Source organism: Podarcis bocagei (genome assembly GCF_964188305.1).
Source record: "Podarcis bocagei genome assembly, chromosome: 2".
Lineage (NCBI taxonomy): Eukaryota > Metazoa > Chordata > Lepidosauria > Squamata > Lacertidae > Podarcis > Podarcis bocagei.
The window spans coordinates 50,641,851-50,660,676 of record NC_138126.1 but is presented as its reverse complement, the minus strand read 5'-3'; the positions used below and the strand labels follow the sequence as shown (position 1 = coordinate 50,660,676).

Below are 18,826 nucleotides of genomic sequence, written 5' to 3'. Positions count from 1 at the left end.
CTCACCTGAACTGTGCTATGACTCCCAGCCTGCTCATTTCCCCCCTAGGTCAGGGATCAGCCACCCTCTGTTCTAGTGGATTCTACATTGTGCTATAGCCATTTGAAGTGAATTGTGCCCTAAAATTAGAACACATCAAAAACCCAGAACCTAGCTGTTCAGCATTATGTAACCAAAAGGAAACATCTGCTACTGATTCCTGAACGTAGTTTCTGGTGGCTTACATTTTGTGTGTGCGCCTGCATTTTTCAGTCCACAGTATTTTATTTATCAGTGTTGTATTGTGAATAGCCAAAGACAAAATGTGCATTAGTGTTGCATCAATCAAATTCTTTAATTTTGGTCTTTTTTGTAGTATTCCAGTCTCTCCACTAAGCAAGATTCATTCAGTGCAAGCATCTTGTAAACAGCCTTGTGAATCAAGCAGAGGTGAAACAAAATAATTAACTATGACCTTTCTGTTTTTAGCTGACAGTGTTTGGAGCATTCCTTCATAAAGGATCTTTCTGCCGAAATTACTTTAATTTGCTGGACTTGTTGGTAGTGGGTGTGTCTCTTGTGTCATTTGGCATTCAGTAAGTATTGCAATAAATATATTATGGGCTGCTGCTGTTCCTTGTTATGTGTATCTGCAATGTGGTACACAAGTAGCACTCATTTCTGTATTTAATAACTGGCCTACCAACAAGCAGACAATTGCCATAGTTCCTGGACTGAACAAGCTTAAAACCATAGACCATTAACAAATTGTTAATCTTATAGCTATACTTTGAGGAAAAGAAACAAGGGAATGTTCGCTTTTCCAGTGTGTAGTTTAATAGCTAGAAAAATTCTAGCAAAGGAATATCCTGAATAGTACAGGATCCCTGTACAGCCGGTCATTTATACAAGAATAAGTTAAAAAGGTGTGCTGTGGGACATAATGGAACTGAAGGCTAAATCTGTTATCTTCCCATTGTGAACCAATCCTGACTCTATTTGCATTTTCTTGACCCTGCATCTGAGCTCTGTTTCTTAATCTCAAGTAGTGACAAAATGTTGGGAAGAGGCCCTTTACCTGTTGCAAGCTTCAGGTTTCATTAAGTGATTTGTCCTTATGACTGTGATGAAAGTTCTTCCAATAGAACAGTGTTTCCCAACCACTGTTCCGCGGCACACTAGTGTGCCGCGAGATGTTGCCTGGTGTGCTGCGGGAAAAATTAAAAAATTCAAATTTTTTTTTTTTTAAAAAAAGTCAAATTTTCGATTGGGGCGCCGTCACTAGATGACCCCTGGGGTTCCCTCCCTCCCTCCCGCTCTGCGCCTCCCTCCTCCTCCTCCTCCTCCTCCGGGGAGGCCCTTCCTGGCTCTCGGCCAAGGCTTGGCGGCTGCCACTCACTCACTCGCTCGCCCACCCGTCCCTCCATCCCTGCACCCAGCCTCTCCCCCTCCGTCCCCGGCGCAGGGGCTGCCGGGATCCGTAGTCCCCTCGCCCTTGGGCTCCACGCCCGCGCGGGCTGCGCGAACTACGTTTCCCAGCGTGGCCTGGCGGGCCGGGCGTTTTGTTTGAAGCGCTCTTCTCCCGGCAATGGAATGAGCGCAGCGGCGGCGGCCGGGCGGGCAGGGGCTCTTCCGCGCAGACCCCGCGCAGCCTGCCTGCGCCCCCGCGGAGATCGGGCGGCAGGATGGAGCCCTGGGATCCCCGCGGAGGCGGAGCCGCGGAGGCTGCCCCCCAGGTAGGGCTGCGTCGGGGTTTTTTTATTTTTGCAATGCTGCATCCGTGCCGGAGGGGACGCATCGGACCACGGGGAGACCCCTTGGCGGGCGTGCAAGGCAATGCATGCGTGCAGGCGTTGCATGGAGTGCAGTGCAATGCAATGGCAACGCGGCGCCCTGCATGCATGCATGCAACTTCCACCGGCGCTCCGGACTTGGCAGGTGAGGGGGGTCCCCAGTGGGCGGCAGAGAGAGCCGGGAGGGCGAAGGGGAGCCGGGGGGGAGCAGCGCTGCTCCCCGAGCCGAGCCCGGGGGGAAACTTCGGCGTCGTTGCGCCGGGTGTTGGAAGCGGAGGCTGGCCGGGGCCCCTCACCTGCAAAACCTGGTCGCCTCTCATATATTTCGTGCATTGCATTCATCGCCCGCTTTCTCCTCCAAGGAGCTCCCGGGGGCGCGCGTGGTTCTCCCCGTGTTATCCTCGCAACAACAGCCCTGCGAGGTGGGTCAGGCGAGTGGCCCAAGGGAGCACCCAGGGATTGTCCTGGCCAGGTGGGGTGATTTGAACCCTGCTCTCTGCCCGGTCTTCGTCCTCATTTAGCCCCCACATGTGCATGACTGTGCATGACTGTGCATGACTGAGGTTTTCCCCCCTCGTCTTGGCTATGGTGTGAGTCTGTGCTGTTAATTAATGGGGTTCTGCCTTCGGAGAATATGAGCCAGCCCTCAAGGAGGTGATTATGTAATTTGCTAGCAATTCATGTCCCTCCCGGCGTGACGCTGCGCGCTGACGTCACGGGGCTGTAATGGTGGTGTGCCTCGAGATTTTTTTCATGAAACAAGTGTGCCTTCGCCCAAAAAAGGTTGGGAAACACTGCAATAGAAGGTGCAGATTTTGGATCTGTCTGACTTCTTTTCTTTTTTAAAAAAAATCTCTGTAGAACAGGAGAAGAAAACAAGGAAAGATTCCCCACAGAGCTAGTTAGAAGGTTACAGGTTGCAAATGGGATGTCATTCATGCTTGATTCTATGATGGTTCACAGTCCCTATGCTGGAGACAAACCTGACTGGAGCCTGGTCTATAACTGTTTCTGCAGCTACTTACCTTGGAACCATTGTTTTATAAACGTGGAGTATACTCAGCCCTGTCTAGGATAGATAGATTACTCACAAGTTGCTGAAAGCACTTTGTAAGAACCCCTTGAGCACCCTGTTGGTTTATTTATTTAACAAAGGAGAAGAGGAGGAGAAGGAAGAATGGAAATAACTCATACACTAATACTTACTCCTATAAGTAAATAAAATTACAGTGGTGCCCCGCAAGACGAATGCCTCGCAAGATGGAAAACCCACTAGACGAAAGGGTTTTCCGTTTTTGAGCTGCTTCGCAAGACAAATTTCCCTATGGGCTTGCTTCGCAAGACGAAAACGTCCTGCGAGTGTTCCGATTTTTTCCCGCTCCCCCCCTTTTTCTAAGCCGCTAAGCCGCTAATAGCCTTTAAGCCGCTAAGCCTTTAATAGCCGCTAATCCGTTAAGCCGCTAATAGCGCTAAGCCGCTAATAGGGTTGCTTCGCAAGACGAAAAAACCGCTAGACGAAGAGACTCGCGGAACGGATTATTTTCGTCTTGCGAGGCACCACTGTATTTCAAAAGTGATGAGCTGTTGTGCATGAGTATGACCTAATTTTGTCAGAGCTGATGAATGAAATTAAGGGATGGCAAGCTAATGCTTTATTTGTTTTTACTTTTCATCTAGATCAAGCGCCATTTCAGTTGTGAAGATTCTGAGAGTTTTAAGGGTCTTAAGACCCTTAAGGGCTATAAACAGAGCAAAAGGACTTAAGGTTGTTATCTGAATTTTCTTTTCTGAATTACAAACAAATAACATTAGAAACATTAGTTGGCATTTACCATTAGAAACATTAATTAATGTTAGAAACATGAATAAGTCATGGGGGCTTTGGAGCCAATGTTTATGCTTCCTAGAATAAAACTGCTTTTCAGCAACTGCTTTTCAGCAACATTTTATTCATTTACATACACCAAAATGTGTACTGGTTGCCATGTAAGTGCAAGGCAGGCATCTTTAGGAAAGCTATTCCATAAACTGGGTACCACTGCTGAAAAGACCCTCTCCTTTATTGTTAAATAGTGTGCCTTCCCCCAAACCCTAATGGGGTTTCCTTCGTAGCCATCATGCATCACAGAGGGTTTCTGCTTCCCATTTTCCTCTGAGTGGTATGCTGCTTGTTATTCCACGTTTCCCCTGGATCTGGTCCTATCAAATTCCTTGCCCACCTTCTTCCTTGCCCCAGAGCAACAGAAATATTTACACTGAGACAGCTTAGGGAACAGAAAACCTTTTCCATCTGCTCTAGTTGTAAAGGTTTGTGACTGCAAACCTATACATTTTTATGGGAGTCAGTCCCACTAAACTCAATAGGGCTTGCTTTTGTGTTGGCATTTCTAGGATCACACTGCTAGCTTCTAGTGAAGCTGTTTCAGATTGCCTAGTAGGGATAGCAACACTACAAAGAGCAGTGTGATCACCCTTTAAGATGCTGCTCCTTATTGCTTACAAATTCTGAGGATGAAATTGAAAGAGCATTGTATGGAATGCCAATGAGATCTCTTAATTTGCTAGGCTGCAATCGTATACACATTTATCTAGGAGCAAGTGGCCCTTAGTTCTGAGCTCAGTCGGTAAAGCATGAGATGCTTAATCTCAGGGTCATGGGTTCGGGCCCCATGTTGTGCAAAAGATTCCTGCATTGCAGGGGGCTGGACTAGATGACCCTTGTGGTCCCTTCCAACTCCATAATGCTATGATTCTATGACGTGCATTGTAAACAATAATTAATGAAATGCAAGTTCATTGAGCATGATGATGAAAACACCCAACGAAAATTGCACTGACCCTTTATTTTCTTGACTTCCCCACAGCATGTTGTTCAGTGTGTCTTTGTCGCTATTCGGACTATTGGTAATATCATGATTGTTACAACTCTGCTCCAGTTCATGTTTGCATGTATTGGAGTCCAGCTCTTTAAGGTAAGAAGAGAATTCCAACCCTGCTCCCGCCTCAAACCTAGCAATTCCAGAGAACTGCACTAGTAAATTATTCTTTGCAAGCCTTGTTGAACTCCAGTAGAGATGCATGTAAAAAAAGATAAGAATAGTTAATGGTTCTGTGCCATGGATTCTACTTCCATGTTCTGTTTTATCCATAGGGAAAGTTCTATCGGTGCACAGATGAAGCAAAACAAAACCCAGTGGAATGTCGGTACGAACGTTTTCCTCTTAATCTGCCTGAATTGGTGGTTTTTTTAAAAAAAGCATTGCATTTCCACAGTAGCTATCTGCTTTTTCCTCCTGTAGGGGAATATTTATTGTTTATAAAGATGGAGATGTGGAGAGCCCAATGGTGAGGGAGAGAGTATGGCAGAACAGTGATTTCAACTTTGACAACGTGCTTACTGCTATGATGGCTCTTTTTACGGTTTCTACTTTTGAAGGATGGCCTGCGTAAGTATACCATTTATGAAGGTCTTTGCTGCTATTTTTAAATAGTGAGCAGCTGCTTATGTTGGACACCATCTTCCTTTCGGCATGATACTTTTGGAAGGACTAGGATCCTTGACTCTCACTGAAGGTAATGGGAAGTGAGGACATGTCTTAGGTTTTTTCCCCACTTAGGAAGATCAGTGAAATTTCCTGATGATTTTCCAAATAGATAATTTAGTCTTTAAATAAAGCTTTAAAATAAATAAATCGAAACCTCTGCATTTTTAATATAAATTAGGTGAAACTTTTGCAAAACGTGTAAATACAATAGTCTTGTTTCATAGTTCCCACCTGCCAGTTGCAACTAGAATTAACACTTTCAGTCTTCTTTACTTTAAATCACCTTCTTTCTATTTTTTTTTATAAAAAATATGCAGGCTTCTGTATAAAGCTATAGATTCAAATGGAGAGAACATAGGTCCAATCTACAATTACAGAGTGGAGATCTCTATTTTCTTTATCATCTACATCATCATTATTGCTTTCTTCATGATGAACATATTTGTTGGTTTTGTCATCGTTACATTTCAAGAACAGGGAGAACAAGAATACAAGAACTGTGAACTGGACAAAAATCAGGTAATAAAGAATACCCTGTTAAAATGTTATTAACATGGAAACCGACGTCTAGTATCTGTTGTTTCAGAAGAGGATGCTCTTCCATTTTACTTATTTCTATTAAAGAGTAAATTTCCTCATGAACAATCATTGGATAGTGGTAGAGTGCAGCATGCAGACTTAGGCAACTGAAAAGTTAACCATGGCCATACTACACATTCATGTCTTTCTTTCATAAATAAATTGTTTCAGAAATAGGAAACTCCTCCACATGTGAGGTAGCCCGCATATATTGGAGGTATCTTAGGTTACTTCTCTGATGTGAAGCTTGTTGTGATGTTATTTCCAGTTAAATTGTGACCCTCACTGCTATGTTTGAAATTTCTGCCTTTTATAGCGTCAGTGTGTGGAATATGCTTTGAAAGCTCGACCTTTGCGTAGATACATTCCAAAAAACCCATACCAATACAAATTCTGGTATATGGTGAACTCTACTGTCTTTGAATACATCATGTTTGTCCTCATCATGCTGAACACACTATGCTTGGCTATGCAGGTAGGAATTGAACAAACTGCCAATTACTCACAGAGACATCACATGGAAACTGTAATGTAAACTAATGTTAAGCCACTTTGCAGTAGACTTAATTATAATTCAGAATTCTAATTGCTTGTATAATTTAAGGATGAAGCCTTGTGCAGGTGTTAAAGGCACAAGAACATTCATTAGTTCAAGATTATGAAAAGAACTAAGGGTTGTTTTTTGTTTTTGTTTTTATTTACTGCCTACAAATATTCTGAATAGTCTTCTCATCTGTTTCATTTGCAGCACTATGGGCAGTCTAAACCTTTTAATGATGCAATGGATATTCTAAATATGGTTTTTACTGCAGTGTTTACTGTTGAAATGTTTCTGAAACTCATTGCATTTAAGCCCAAGGTAAGAGAATTTGCATTGTTTAGTTAGGATTAGTTATGCCTTTGGATCAGTTCTCTTAAAACCACATGTTTTTTCTGATTAAAGAGACAAATAGCAAACAAGATTTCGTGGTAAAGTATCAGAGAAATCTTCACAGAACTATTCCATCTGATAATGCTGTGCATGCAACTGCAGGAAATGAGACGTAGAAATGTTTTTTAAATGGTTGCTGAGCAATAGATGCGGTCAGGAGTATATTGCTGTTAAATCCCCTCTTTCTAAATCATTCCTTTCTAGAGCGGAAAAGTATTCTCCCACCACCTTAAATTGTACACACACAACACAACAATTATTCATGAACTTTTGTAGACAATACTAAGGATAAATAAATACTATGGATTAGCTAGCACACTTGACCACTTTAGTAGCATAATATCACAAACCACTGTCACATAAATGGTCAAAATTAAAGCTGCTTGAACACACAAGTATTTACAAATTGGTTCTTTTGACAGCTGTTAGTAAACATTTTCAAAGACACAAGCAGGTTTGAGCAATGGTGAGCACTTTATATAAACCTGAGTTTGAAACCAAAACTTTTTTTAAAATTCAGAATTTGTTAATTTTATAATTTTGATGTAGATTTCTTATGTACGATCTAATTTCAACCATTTTCTTGTGCCTGTGGCCTTGCAGTGAGCTTTTGCAGCCTGAGAGCCACATTCCAGAACTGGTTGTGGTCAAGACCAAAGTGGGTGTGGCAAGCCCACATACACAAACCACACTTGCACACAACACACATCCATCCATCCTCTCACTGACTCACTCACACACCTGTTTTGTCATGCACAGTTCCAGCCTCTCACTCCCACCTCCCACCCGTACACATTTAGACTTAAAAATACTGTACCTTCTATTAGTTCTTAGAGGAATTTCCCACCACACACATCTACTTGCAGTGTGTAGGGCATATTCCTAGAAAGTTACAGTGCATGGGGAAGGCTAAGCCTTCCTTCCCCAGCTGTGAAGCTCCCGAAAATAACTCTACATGGCAGGTGGAAGGATGGGAGCCACAGGCTGCATCTGGCCTTTGAGCCTTGGCCTCCCCACCCTGACTTAAAATGCTGTTTTTTCTTGGAAGGCAAAAAATAAATAAAAAGCATCTTCCTCTTTTTTTGGAGAACAATAGCGTGCTGCATCGATACTCTTCTCCCTGCAGAAAGGAGTCAGCCTACGTGTTCGTGGAAGTTCCATTGTTGGAACATCCTCTTATTTTATTAAAAGCATCTGGGGGAAGGGGTAATTTGGATAAGGGTGGGGTTCCTCCCCACATTGATTACTAGCCAGTATCCCCCTTCCCCCAAGGTGCTCTTAGCTGTGAAAGAGAACTGTATGGATTAAACTCTTAAGTCTGTTAAATTTTCCCCTCTGCAGCTGATACCAGCTTTGGAAGGGGTAGTTTAGGTGAAGGCAGTAGTGCAAAGGCAGAGGGTCAGTGCCCCTCACTGTAGTCCTAAACTAAATTGAAGGGGCCATGCCTGGTTTTGGAGAAATTAAACAGCATCAGGAGCATAGGCTAGTCTTACTGTTAGAAGAGGTGGTCACTTCAGGCGTCAAAGGCAAGGGGCAAAGATGGGTGAGGACCTGTTGAAGGGCAGAGCCATGAAACCTGCTCTGCTTTCCTTAAGCTAGCCTGCTTTCCTCAGGTGCAGTGGAGGATGTTCTGCTGCTGACAGCATTGAAGTAAGATTAAACTATCAGTTTGGTTGGCTTTCGTATGTGAAATGGGAGGGAGGGTGCCATCTTGTCCTTCACCTCTTGGGCTGGTCCTGATCAGGCGATCCAACTACAGAACATCCATACCATGCGCAGTGCTTGACCGTTCTGAATTGGTGATGAGAAATTTGCAAATAAAGGTGTTTTAATGCCAGCTGAAACTAATGTTAGATGTATAATTTCATGAAAGACAACTGTTGCCTAATTAGATATGGAATTGTTTCCTTTTGCCATTTTGAATCAGATTTGTGTGCCAAAAAAGAAAAGATACCTAGTAAGTAGATGTACATTGGGTTTTTGCAGTGATGAAAGCTGTGAGATGTGTGATGCAAGTATACTTGCTGTGACTTGTCCATATATTGCATTCTCCCTTTTCCAGAGTCATCTTTATTTCTTTTCTTAGTGTTATCTATTTATTTATGTTTGCTTGCTTTGGCTTTGCACATTGCTGGGGACAATATTTGTACACGCTGACAGGAAAGGTTTGCCTTAAGAGATTGATATGTGACATGTTGTTCCAATATTCTGGCAGTTCTCATAGTATCTCCATTGGACTCATTCCTTCCAAGTAGAAAGTCTGCACAAGACTCTCACACCACAATGATAGGGTCTTCTAATTGCCTCCTGCTCAGCAACTGATGATCTGCTTGAGGGGAAGGTTTTCAGCCCATCAGCATTTCTTCAGGGGTGTCTGATTCCTGTCCATGGTTATCTTCAAATACTTGAAAGTTGTCACATAGGACCCAAACCAATGAGTTCCAAAGCTATGATTCTAATAGAAACATGGCTCACAATGCTTTATAATGCTTGAAATTCTTTTTTATGCTAATATTGTAAGAACAGAATGTGAAATTACAAAGAAATAGGCCCTCTCTTCATGGGATAATCATGGGATTATCAGGAAAGAACCTGATAATAAAACTCCATACCCTTTAGAGATTTCATTGAACAAATGAGTCTTCAGAAATATCTGGTGGTTTGGAATAACCCAAGTAATAAAGTCTGGAAGTGCTAGTTATGCTGGTTTGTTTGTTTTTATTTTCCTTCCCAAATTTGAGATTAAAAGGTACACTAATAGTACAGAGCAGAACTGTTTCAAAGCTGTTTTAAAAATATTTCTCAATAAGCACACACAAGTAGCTTAAAACTAGCAAGGGGCTTAAATGCTGCCCATTAGCTTTATGTAGTCTGTCTTGCCTTTCACCATTATGTCACAGTGTTTCTGTTCTGAGCACCATCTTTTTCCATTTCAAATTGACTTGGTTCATTTTCAAGCGCTTCTTAAGGAATCTTAATCATATAGCTACCAAAACCATCTGCATATGAGTGGTGCAATTTTGGGTTGGCTACCCTACTTTATCCCACACATGTGTTTCAATGCTACTCTGCTGATCTTTTGATTTTCAGTACTATGTTAGCTTTCTCAACTCGTAGAAGCACACATTTACATTCCCTTCTCCCCTAAATCTTCTGAGTGCTGTAATTTTAGCTTTTTCACAGCTCATGCCTACAGGGTTCCCCCCCCCCCAAACAATAGTGGTGATGCATCAGAATATTGAAGGACATCCTGTACAAGAAACCTGGGGGAGGCAATTTGCAACCGACTGATCTTGCTGCTGCCCAAGGGTCAGCTTTTCCCCCAAATAGGCATGCTATAGGAATTTGATTTCTGTCATTTCCGGTGCAAACTGACATGGTATGCACACTCTGGACCTAATGTGTGGATTAAAATCAAATGAGCCCCTGGGATTGTGCACTTATACAAATTTTGTAATCCACTGCTTGGTTCAAAAAATGTACCCCCCCCAAAAAAAAACCCGTGTATTTTGGCCTAAAATACATTTAGAAGTGTAAATGCATTTAAATATTTCATTAAAAAATTAATCACAGAATAATGCAGAAGGCAGATGGAATGGATTTATGAATAAGCCCGTGTGAAATTGTCGCAGAGTGGGAATAGATTAATCTGCCTATCTCTAGCCCCAGTAGTTTAGGAGAACAGAATAGCCACCCTAAGTTGTAGTATAGTTTCCAGCCTTTTACCCTTTGGAAAAGGATTGTAAAGTGGACTTCTCTGAGGGCAGGGGTATGGAACATCTGGCCTGTGGGCCTAATCAGACACACCAACAGGATCCAATTTCCACCCTGTCCTGTACAAACCTGTTTACATTCTCACAGATTCAGTGCTCTTCAGATTCCTGTCAGCATGTGGGGATCAAATCATGTCACATATCAGCCTTTCCTTCAGTAGACAATATTGTTTTGTTTTTCTCATGACACCATGGATTTTTGTTTGAAGTAATTTCTGTTTATGAAAAAACTAAACAGAAGTATGCAAATATTTTGACATTTCATGTGTAATCACAAACGTTTGCACCCTGCCTGCTCTGTTCAGGGCTATTTTAGTGATGCCTGGAACTCGTTTGACTCCCTCGTCGTTATTGGCAGCATAGTAGACATCGTTCTCAGTGAAGCCGATGTGAGTATACCCCAGCCAAACCCCTTCAGTCCCACTTCTCTCTTTTCTGTTTTCCTACTTATTTCTATTATCTGGACAAGTCACAGAATTTGGATATATTTCTAAACTGAATGCAAGCCATTCATAGTTCAGCTATGGCAATTTAGGAAAACAACTAGCTGCTGTTGGCTTCCCATTTTCTCAGACTTGAGGTGAAAAATGCAGTACTGGTGCATTGCGGAAGCTCAGATTGTGTTTCTGTGTTATAACACTGTCCTTTTTCTTCTCTTTCTTTTCTGTTTCTGTTTTCTCGTGCTACTGAATGCTTGTCCTAACAGCACTATTTCACTGATGCATGGAACACTTTTGATGCCTTAATTGTTGTTGGTAGCGTCGTTGATATTGCTATAACAGAAGTTAATGTAAGTAACCACCATTCACCCCACTACAAAGTAATTGCTGTCCGTCAGAATAGAATAGAAAAGTAGAAATAAAATTAACGATCCATGAATCCCAACACCCCTTTTTGTTTTGTTTCCGAGGAGTGAATTGTTTTAGTACTGTGTGAAGCATGGTTCTGTCATTAACACAGCGATGACTGCTGACAGATGCACAAAAGCTAAGACAGAATGAATTCAAGGCCATCGTATTACAAAGGTGTCTAAAGGAAATTCAGACCTGTACAACCTGTTGATTCTCCGGTGTTTCATAGTTGACCAACTACAAATAGTAGCTGGATTGGGGCTGAGTGAACTTCCTGCTTTGTTCCCTGCCTGGGATTAAAAATAAATGGCTGAGGGGCTGAATTTGATTTGATGACTCATAGGTTGCCTAGACCTGATTAGTGTAAGCAACTGGGGAACCTCCATTGCTTTTGGAGAATTCACTTTATTGGCCATGTCTGCGATGCAATTGTAGTGTATTTTTAAGTTATTTTTTTGGAGATGTTGCTAAGCACATAGAGCTGCTGCTTGCTGCCCTGCCTCCAAATACCTTATTCCACTTCTCCCAAAGGAAACAGTCTCCATATTTCCATTAGGAGGTAGATAGTTCCCATTTCCTGAGGGTTATAGAGCTCCACGAAAGATTTTATTCAAGTACAACAGGATTCAAGCAGTTTCCAAATTAGTGGGTTTCCCCTTCTTAGACATTCACTTGCACAGATAAATAATCATTCTCTTCCATCATCTCTGAGTTCAGGGTTCTGGAGATTTTTTGAAATCTTAAACCCTCTTCAGACTTAAATGAATTCACTGTTCTTGTTGTTCTCTGTAAATTAGAGGACAAAGGTCTGAATTGGGAAACTTCCTTGATCGTTGGAGCCTTCCCACACATTTTAGAACTCTAATTTTCCAGGGTTCTAAAACACATAGGGAACTTCCACAAGTACAAGAGGCTTAGAATTCAGGGGGCCATCCTTCCAACTCATGGAAGAAGACTTTCAAAATTGATTCTTGAATCTTAATACCTAGCAGATGCCATGTGTTATTGTCCCATAGAAATACTGTCCTCTGGCTTTCTGGAGTACAGTGTTCACAAGAAAGCACACAGATACCACCAAATTTTTATTTTCATGCATATATCTCACACATGAGGGTTTCTCATCTGAATGAAACTTTGATTGAACAGATTCTCCTCTTTGCCCTTGAGATATACACAGATCTTGGCACATTCTACTGCTCTGTGGCCTCTAAATATTGAAGAAAAGGGGACAGTGAAAGTAGGGCCCAGAAAGTCCCGTCACTGATTATCAGCTGGTAAAGGTTAGTGGCCACAGATGAAGCAAAGAACTGGGGTGGGTTTGGAGAACCCCCAGAACAGCTTGCATGAGAGGGGAGTGGGGATCATTTTGTCTGGCAAGCTTAAAACTTCTGCTGATAGAACAATCAGAAGAATGTGATGTTGGATTCCTCCCTTTCTATTTGCACATTCCTCATTTAGAAGAAAAGTTGCTCCAGATTCAAAACCTGGACTTCCAGATGTAATAAAATGAAATATTTTTGATTTTTGCTTGCTCTGTGTTTTTGCATTCAGGGGGCACATAAAGATTAGTTCACCAAGCAATACTTAAGCCCAAAACATAACTAATTCGGAATAGCACATACTCTGATGCTCAACCCTATGCAAAAAATACTTTCCTTGAAACCATATCCAGTTTCTTTAAGAACTGGGCTGCCTACTGTAAACAGAGCTGACAGCTTAACATATATTGTAGTTTACACATTTGACTTGCAATGAATAGATACTTTCACACTGTGTACTAATAACATCTATAATAATCCGTGTCTTCTTCTTTTAAAGCTAATAATGTCAGGTTATTTATAATCCTAGAAAAATGCCGTTCTTGAGAGTGGCCAAGAAGACTTTAAAATTAAAGTTTAATATTTTCAAATACCACCCCCCAATTAAATTATACACTATTTTTACTCTAACCTTAAAATGCTATTTTAAACAAGCAATGTGCCTTCTCTTTGATGTTTTCTTAATCCAGTAATGACTGAAATCCTCTGTAATGAGGGCCTAAAACCTTGTCATATATATTGGGACAGGAATAGATTAATACTCCTCACCAGAGTAATGACCAGATCCATGCCTAATAATTTTTAACTTATCCTTATTCCTTAACTTGTTTTAAAAATGAGGAGGAGGCTGGTTAGGCATTAGTTTCTGAACTTGGTATGTAGAGCATTGGGCTCATGCACACGTATGCACCACCCTCTCTGGGTAAAAATATTTATTACATTTTTATCCCATCATCCTTCCAAGGAACTCAGATTGGTGTAAATGGTTTGCCTTTTCCTGTTTTATTCTCATTCAGCATCCCTGTAGGTTGGGTAGTGTGAGAGAAGATGATTGGGCCGAAGTTAGCCAATGAGATTTGAAGCTAACCAGGTTTCTCTGACCTGCATCCTGACATACAATTGAGTTCAGCACACTGGCTCTCCAGAAGCATCAAACAACTTGGCTAAATACCATATTAATCTGAATTAGCGTGGATTTCTCTGAATTTGTTTTGCCTCCCTCTTTTGAAAGAGAGGGTCAAATAGTGGATTCAGAGAAATCCACGATACAAATTTATGAGCTTTTCTAGTGGGACCAAAATTACTTTCTACTGTGAGGCAAGGAACTAGGGATGATGCATGAGCATGCAAGACCACAAAACACATCCCATTTAAAATAAGGTACCATTTGAATTTCCTTTCAGTGTCTCGAGTACCAGCTGTCATCTTTAAATTTGCCTAACTGCATGCTTCTTATGTGAAAGCAATGTCTCCATGGTGGTGCATTCTTTGAACTGGAAGTAGCTCTAGGCCCATAAACAAGATGGTGACAACAATTTGCAGGATGGCAACATTTGCTATATCAATATAATATCAATAGTCATTTGTACAAGAACCATTTTGACACATTTATACACGTGAGCAACTTGGACTTCTTAAATACTATTCTATTCTACTCTATTGTAACATTGCGAATATGTGTCAGTCTTATAATATTTGTGATACTCTAGGATTAGGAAATGAAGTTCACCAAGCTTCCAGAGAAACTTTGGGGAGGAGAGGGACAAGAAACTGCTATAGGATACACTCAAAAGCCTAGAAAATGTCTTGAAACTCCACTTCAATGTTTATTGTTGCATTTGTTTCAATGAACACAGGGATGGGTACCTTAACCTTACAGTAGCCCGTCAGATATGTTATGCTAAGAGAGAGCTACCGTATTTTTCGCTCTATAACACGCACCCGACCATAACACGCATGTAGTTTTTAGAGGAGGAAAATCCGTAGGCATGCCACCCATAGGCATTTCCACCATAACACGCACAGACATTTCCCCTTACTTTCTAGGAGGAAAAAAGTGAGTGTTATGGTGCAAAAAATACGGTACTTGCTCTGCAATGAACTTCTAGACCAGTTGGGGTTCCCCACATGTAAACCCAGCATTTTAGCCACTACGCCATTCTGAACCAAAGCCTGCAGGAATAGGTGTGTTGTGAGAATTATAGTTCAAATATTGTGCTGTATTGCGATACTGCTGAATTTCATGCATTTCTGTTGTGTTGTTTTAACTGGTTTTCATGTTCATTTTACTTTTAGAAATTTTTAAAGGCAAGTGAATATATACGGTATAAGAGTTTACAGATCAAAAGGTCTGTTAAAGGCCATAACATATCTTTGTATATTTGCTCACATTTCGTCTAAAGGAAATGCCACATTGTACACAAAACCCCTGACCGACTCTAGTCATCTAAATGGTTCCATCTCACTCAGACATGTAAGTTATTCGTGAACATTACATTCTGGAGACCAACTATATAATTATTAATTGAAGGGCCTATTTCGTACCATTTCCCCTTGGATATCCTAGTGGGCCTTAATTGTGCTACACTTCTATACATATGTACTATAAATAACCTCCAAACTTTCACCTCACTTGAAAGAAATTAGTTGGAAGATTTCTGAAATGCCATTTTGGGACATTCAGACGCCTTGGCCCTGTAAGGATTGTAATGTTCTCAATTTTAGCATGTCAAGGGTAAGAAACAATTTGGATGGCTATTGCGGGGTTCCTCAAGAGCATGTTCACTTTGTGTTACACTGCTTGATTTTTTAAAAAGCTTCAGTCATGGTGGTGTAGAAGAAAGAATAGGTTGATTTTTTAAAAAAACAAATGCCATTTACTTTGCCTGTTTGATGGACTGCTAACAGAAAGCACTGAAGGGGTGCACTGTCAGTAGTTGTCAGACTTAGTAGTTGTTGAGGTTAGGGCAAGATGTACATAGCCAGTAAGAGCAGAGTCTTAAAGCTGCTCAGAACAACAAACAAACATATCCCAAAAGTCTTTCCCAGGTCCTGAAAGTATCAACTGATCTGAAGTTTTCTGCAATTGCGGATCACCTCCTTTCAGCTCCTTCACTGGTCAGGACCAGGTGGTGGTATTCAGGACTAGGTGATTGCTGCCTTGCTTTCTCACAAGTCCTGACAACTATCTGCTCTCTTATATCTCTTATCTAGTGAACTTCATAAGCAGTAAACATGTTTACAATGAAACAGGGTCTCAAGTAAACAGATGGAATTTGCTTAGGAAAACCTAATCATATTGCTATCACCTGAAAAGTTTCCTGAAGATTATTGAGCAATTATATTTACATGCCACCCATCACCCAGAGGTCACAGGGTTACAACCACAGGCAACATGAACAAACTGAGTTAACAGGACTTTCTACCTCTAGCTGGTAGTTTTGGGGAGACTGTATCCAGTACACTTCCAACCACTACAGTCCATACATGCCAAGAAGCAAATTAATTGATAATGCTTTAATGTAAATAGCATTTTTATATTGCATCTCTGATTCCCAGAGTGGTGAGATATAATTAAATGCTAACTACAGTGGCCCTCTATTTTTCCCTCCCTAATTGTCCACAGTGCGTTGGAAAGAGGACTACAGGACCAGTGTCATTTGTGCGCAATATGGAGGGCAAGGTTCATGCTTCTTTGACATAGGGGGGAAGTAACTGGCTTTGTTCATTTCCTGCCCTTCCAGTTTTGCACTAAAACATCAAGCCAGTAGTGTTGAATATGGGGCGTTTTTCTTAAGAAGCACCTAGTTCACTTTGGCACTAAATGATTGTTAAATAGAAGCAGGAGTAGGCATGAAGAAGTGCAACCGTCCCTCACATGAGTGCTGTTTCATCACAAGGGTGGCTCTTTTTGGAGTGCTTGTGTAATTTTTATCTAGAATTAATTACCACATGAATACTAAACCAAAACCAACTGAAGCTGGGGTGTGTGTTCTTCTTGGTTCATTGATCTTACAATCACTTTGTAATATTTTCAGTGACTTTAACTCTGCAGCATTACCTTATTTTGGTTTTTATTATTTTATTTATTTTGTTACTTTTATATTTTTTGTGTTTTGTACTTCTTGTTTTTAACACTTTTGTAAGTCACATTAGGCTGTGTTTTAAGTGGAAGGGAGGAGTGTCAGTTATCTGAAACAACCAAATAAAATATCCACCCATATAGGATTTAGTGGACTATTATTGTGGTAAATGGTGGCTAGAAGGCACCTTGTATGTCTCCTTCCTGCAACTGCTGCAGCCACCTGGTGCCAAACGTACTGCTTTCCTTTCCTTTGGACCACATCAGCGAGGCCAAGAGAGGGGTGGTCTTGCCATCTGGGCAGCCCAGGACCTCCATACACTCTGCCCAGGCTTGTGCCCTGGGGAGGTCACTTCAGTGCTGCTAATGCAGTAGTTTGACTTCGCCCCCAGAGACACATTCCATTGTTTCTTCAGACAGACTGATGCAAACAAATAGTGTGAAATTAGAATAAAGATGGAGGTGAGCATGACTTGACGTGGCTAAGGGCATCTCCAGAAAAGGCGTTTTTCCTGAATCCCCAACAGTAAACTCAGTTCTGGAGAAACTTTCTTTTTCAATGCTCAGATTTCTGAATCCATTTTTTTAATGGAAATGTGATTCCCCCCCCCCCCGCGCCCTTAGAAAGCAAATCCTTTCAAGTTAATAGGGTTATTTGGATCGTAACTGTATAATGATCAGGGCCAGCCCAAAACATTTGGCACCTGAGATGATCCACAAAATGGTGCCCCGCTACCCACCAGGGAGGGGTGATCAATATCAGGAACAAGGGGGGAACAAAGATCTACATTGGGATCTGCTGCTCCTGTCAGTCTTGCCGCATGAGGCAGTTACCTCGCCTTATCTCATGGGTGGACTGGTCCCGATAATGGTTGCAATATAAACTACTGCAATCATTCCCTCTTAATAGCAAATTCAGATGGTTGGATGCCATCAGTTTAGAAGTGAAACTGGACCGTCCCAAAATGGAAGTAGTTTCCGCAGAGGCAGGTGATTTCTTAGGTACTCAGAAGTATATTAGTTCGTTAATTAAAAAAAGAAGGCATTTTTAGCAATGGTTTGACATGAACCTGTGGGGTTCCAGGTCTTAAAGAATAAATATAACATTAAACCTATAGATATAAGAAAGTCTACTCCGGCGGGAAGGTAAACGGCGTTTCCGTGTGCTGCTCTGGTTCGCCAGAAGCAGCTTAGTCATGCTGGCCACATGACTCGGAAACTGTACGCTGGTTCCCTCGGCCAATAGAGTGAGATGAGCACCACAACCCCAGAGTCGTCTGTGACTGGACCTAACGGTCAGGGGTACCTTTACCTTTACCTTTATAGCAACTCACACTCCAGTCTGGAAATAGAACTTCCAGGTTCCCACTGATTGCCAAAAGCCTGAGCTCCTGTCTTTGTTGCTGTTTGGCTGTGTGCATGTGCGCGCGCTGCTATATAGTCTTGGATTTCTCCACTGTTTTCTATTGGTGGCTCTCAGTTTCACCCTAGGGAAGAAGAAGGAAGTTCTTAAGGAATGAGAATGATACAGCTCTACTAGCCCTGGATAATCCAGTATAATGCTACATTAGTATTCAGTCTATCGTTGGTTGCTATCATCTGTGAAGAAAGCGCTAATAGCCAGATATGAAGATTAAGGGTTTAGAATGGGGCATGCTTAAGCATGATAGTAGCAGCAGCAGCAGCAGCACTCTCATGGTGTTGTTCTTAACAAACAATCCCATGTCTTGGGCATCATAACACTGTCCTCAGCAGTTGCAGGTTAGCTGCCACAAACAGATGATTAAGACTGCTTCGTTTAAAGCCAAAGGAGATACGTGATGACTGGGAGAGACAGAGAAAAGTTCCTCTTTTAAGCAGGAAAACAAACAAGATTTTGTGTCATTCTCCTGAATACCTGTCCCACTGTTTGTTTGAGGATGATACGTTTCTTAAATATTTGTTTTGCCCTTAATGATTGGACAGATGATTCGCC

The 18,826-nt window shown here is 41.6% G+C and overlaps 2 protein-coding genes across 30 annotated transcripts in view; one reads left to right on the top strand and one right to left on the bottom strand.

Moving 5' to 3' along the window:
* The window catches only part of ACTR8 (actin related protein 8), a 183,108-nt gene that overhangs the window by 53,946 nt on the left and 110,336 nt on the right, over nt 1-18,826 (bottom strand). The window lies entirely within an intron of this gene.
* CACNA1D (calcium voltage-gated channel subunit alpha1 D) overlaps nt 1-18,826 on the top strand; it is a 194,813-nt gene that overhangs the window by 127,632 nt on the left and 48,355 nt on the right. For 8 of the 29 annotated variants that reach the window (XM_081185233.1, XM_081185231.1, XM_081185232.1 and 5 more), the window contains 11 exons: nt 469-575; nt 3,450-3,537; nt 4,637-4,744; nt 4,924-4,976; nt 5,072-5,218; nt 5,635-5,836; nt 6,213-6,371; nt 6,645-6,755; nt 8,755-8,784; nt 10,906-10,989; nt 11,307-11,390. In XM_081185233.1, coding sequence (XP_081041359.1) covers nt 469-575; nt 3,450-3,537; nt 4,637-4,744; nt 4,924-4,976; nt 5,072-5,218; nt 5,635-5,836; nt 6,213-6,371; nt 6,645-6,755; nt 8,755-8,784; nt 10,906-10,989; nt 11,307-11,390 — 1,173 coding nt within the window. The remainder of the gene's footprint in view (nt 1-468; nt 576-3,449; nt 3,538-4,636; nt 4,745-4,923; nt 4,977-5,071; nt 5,219-5,634; nt 5,837-6,212; nt 6,372-6,644; nt 6,756-8,754; nt 8,785-10,905; nt 10,990-11,306; nt 11,391-18,826) is intronic. The other 21 variants (XM_081185237.1, XM_081185236.1, XM_081185227.1 and 18 more) reach the window with 5 other exon arrangements.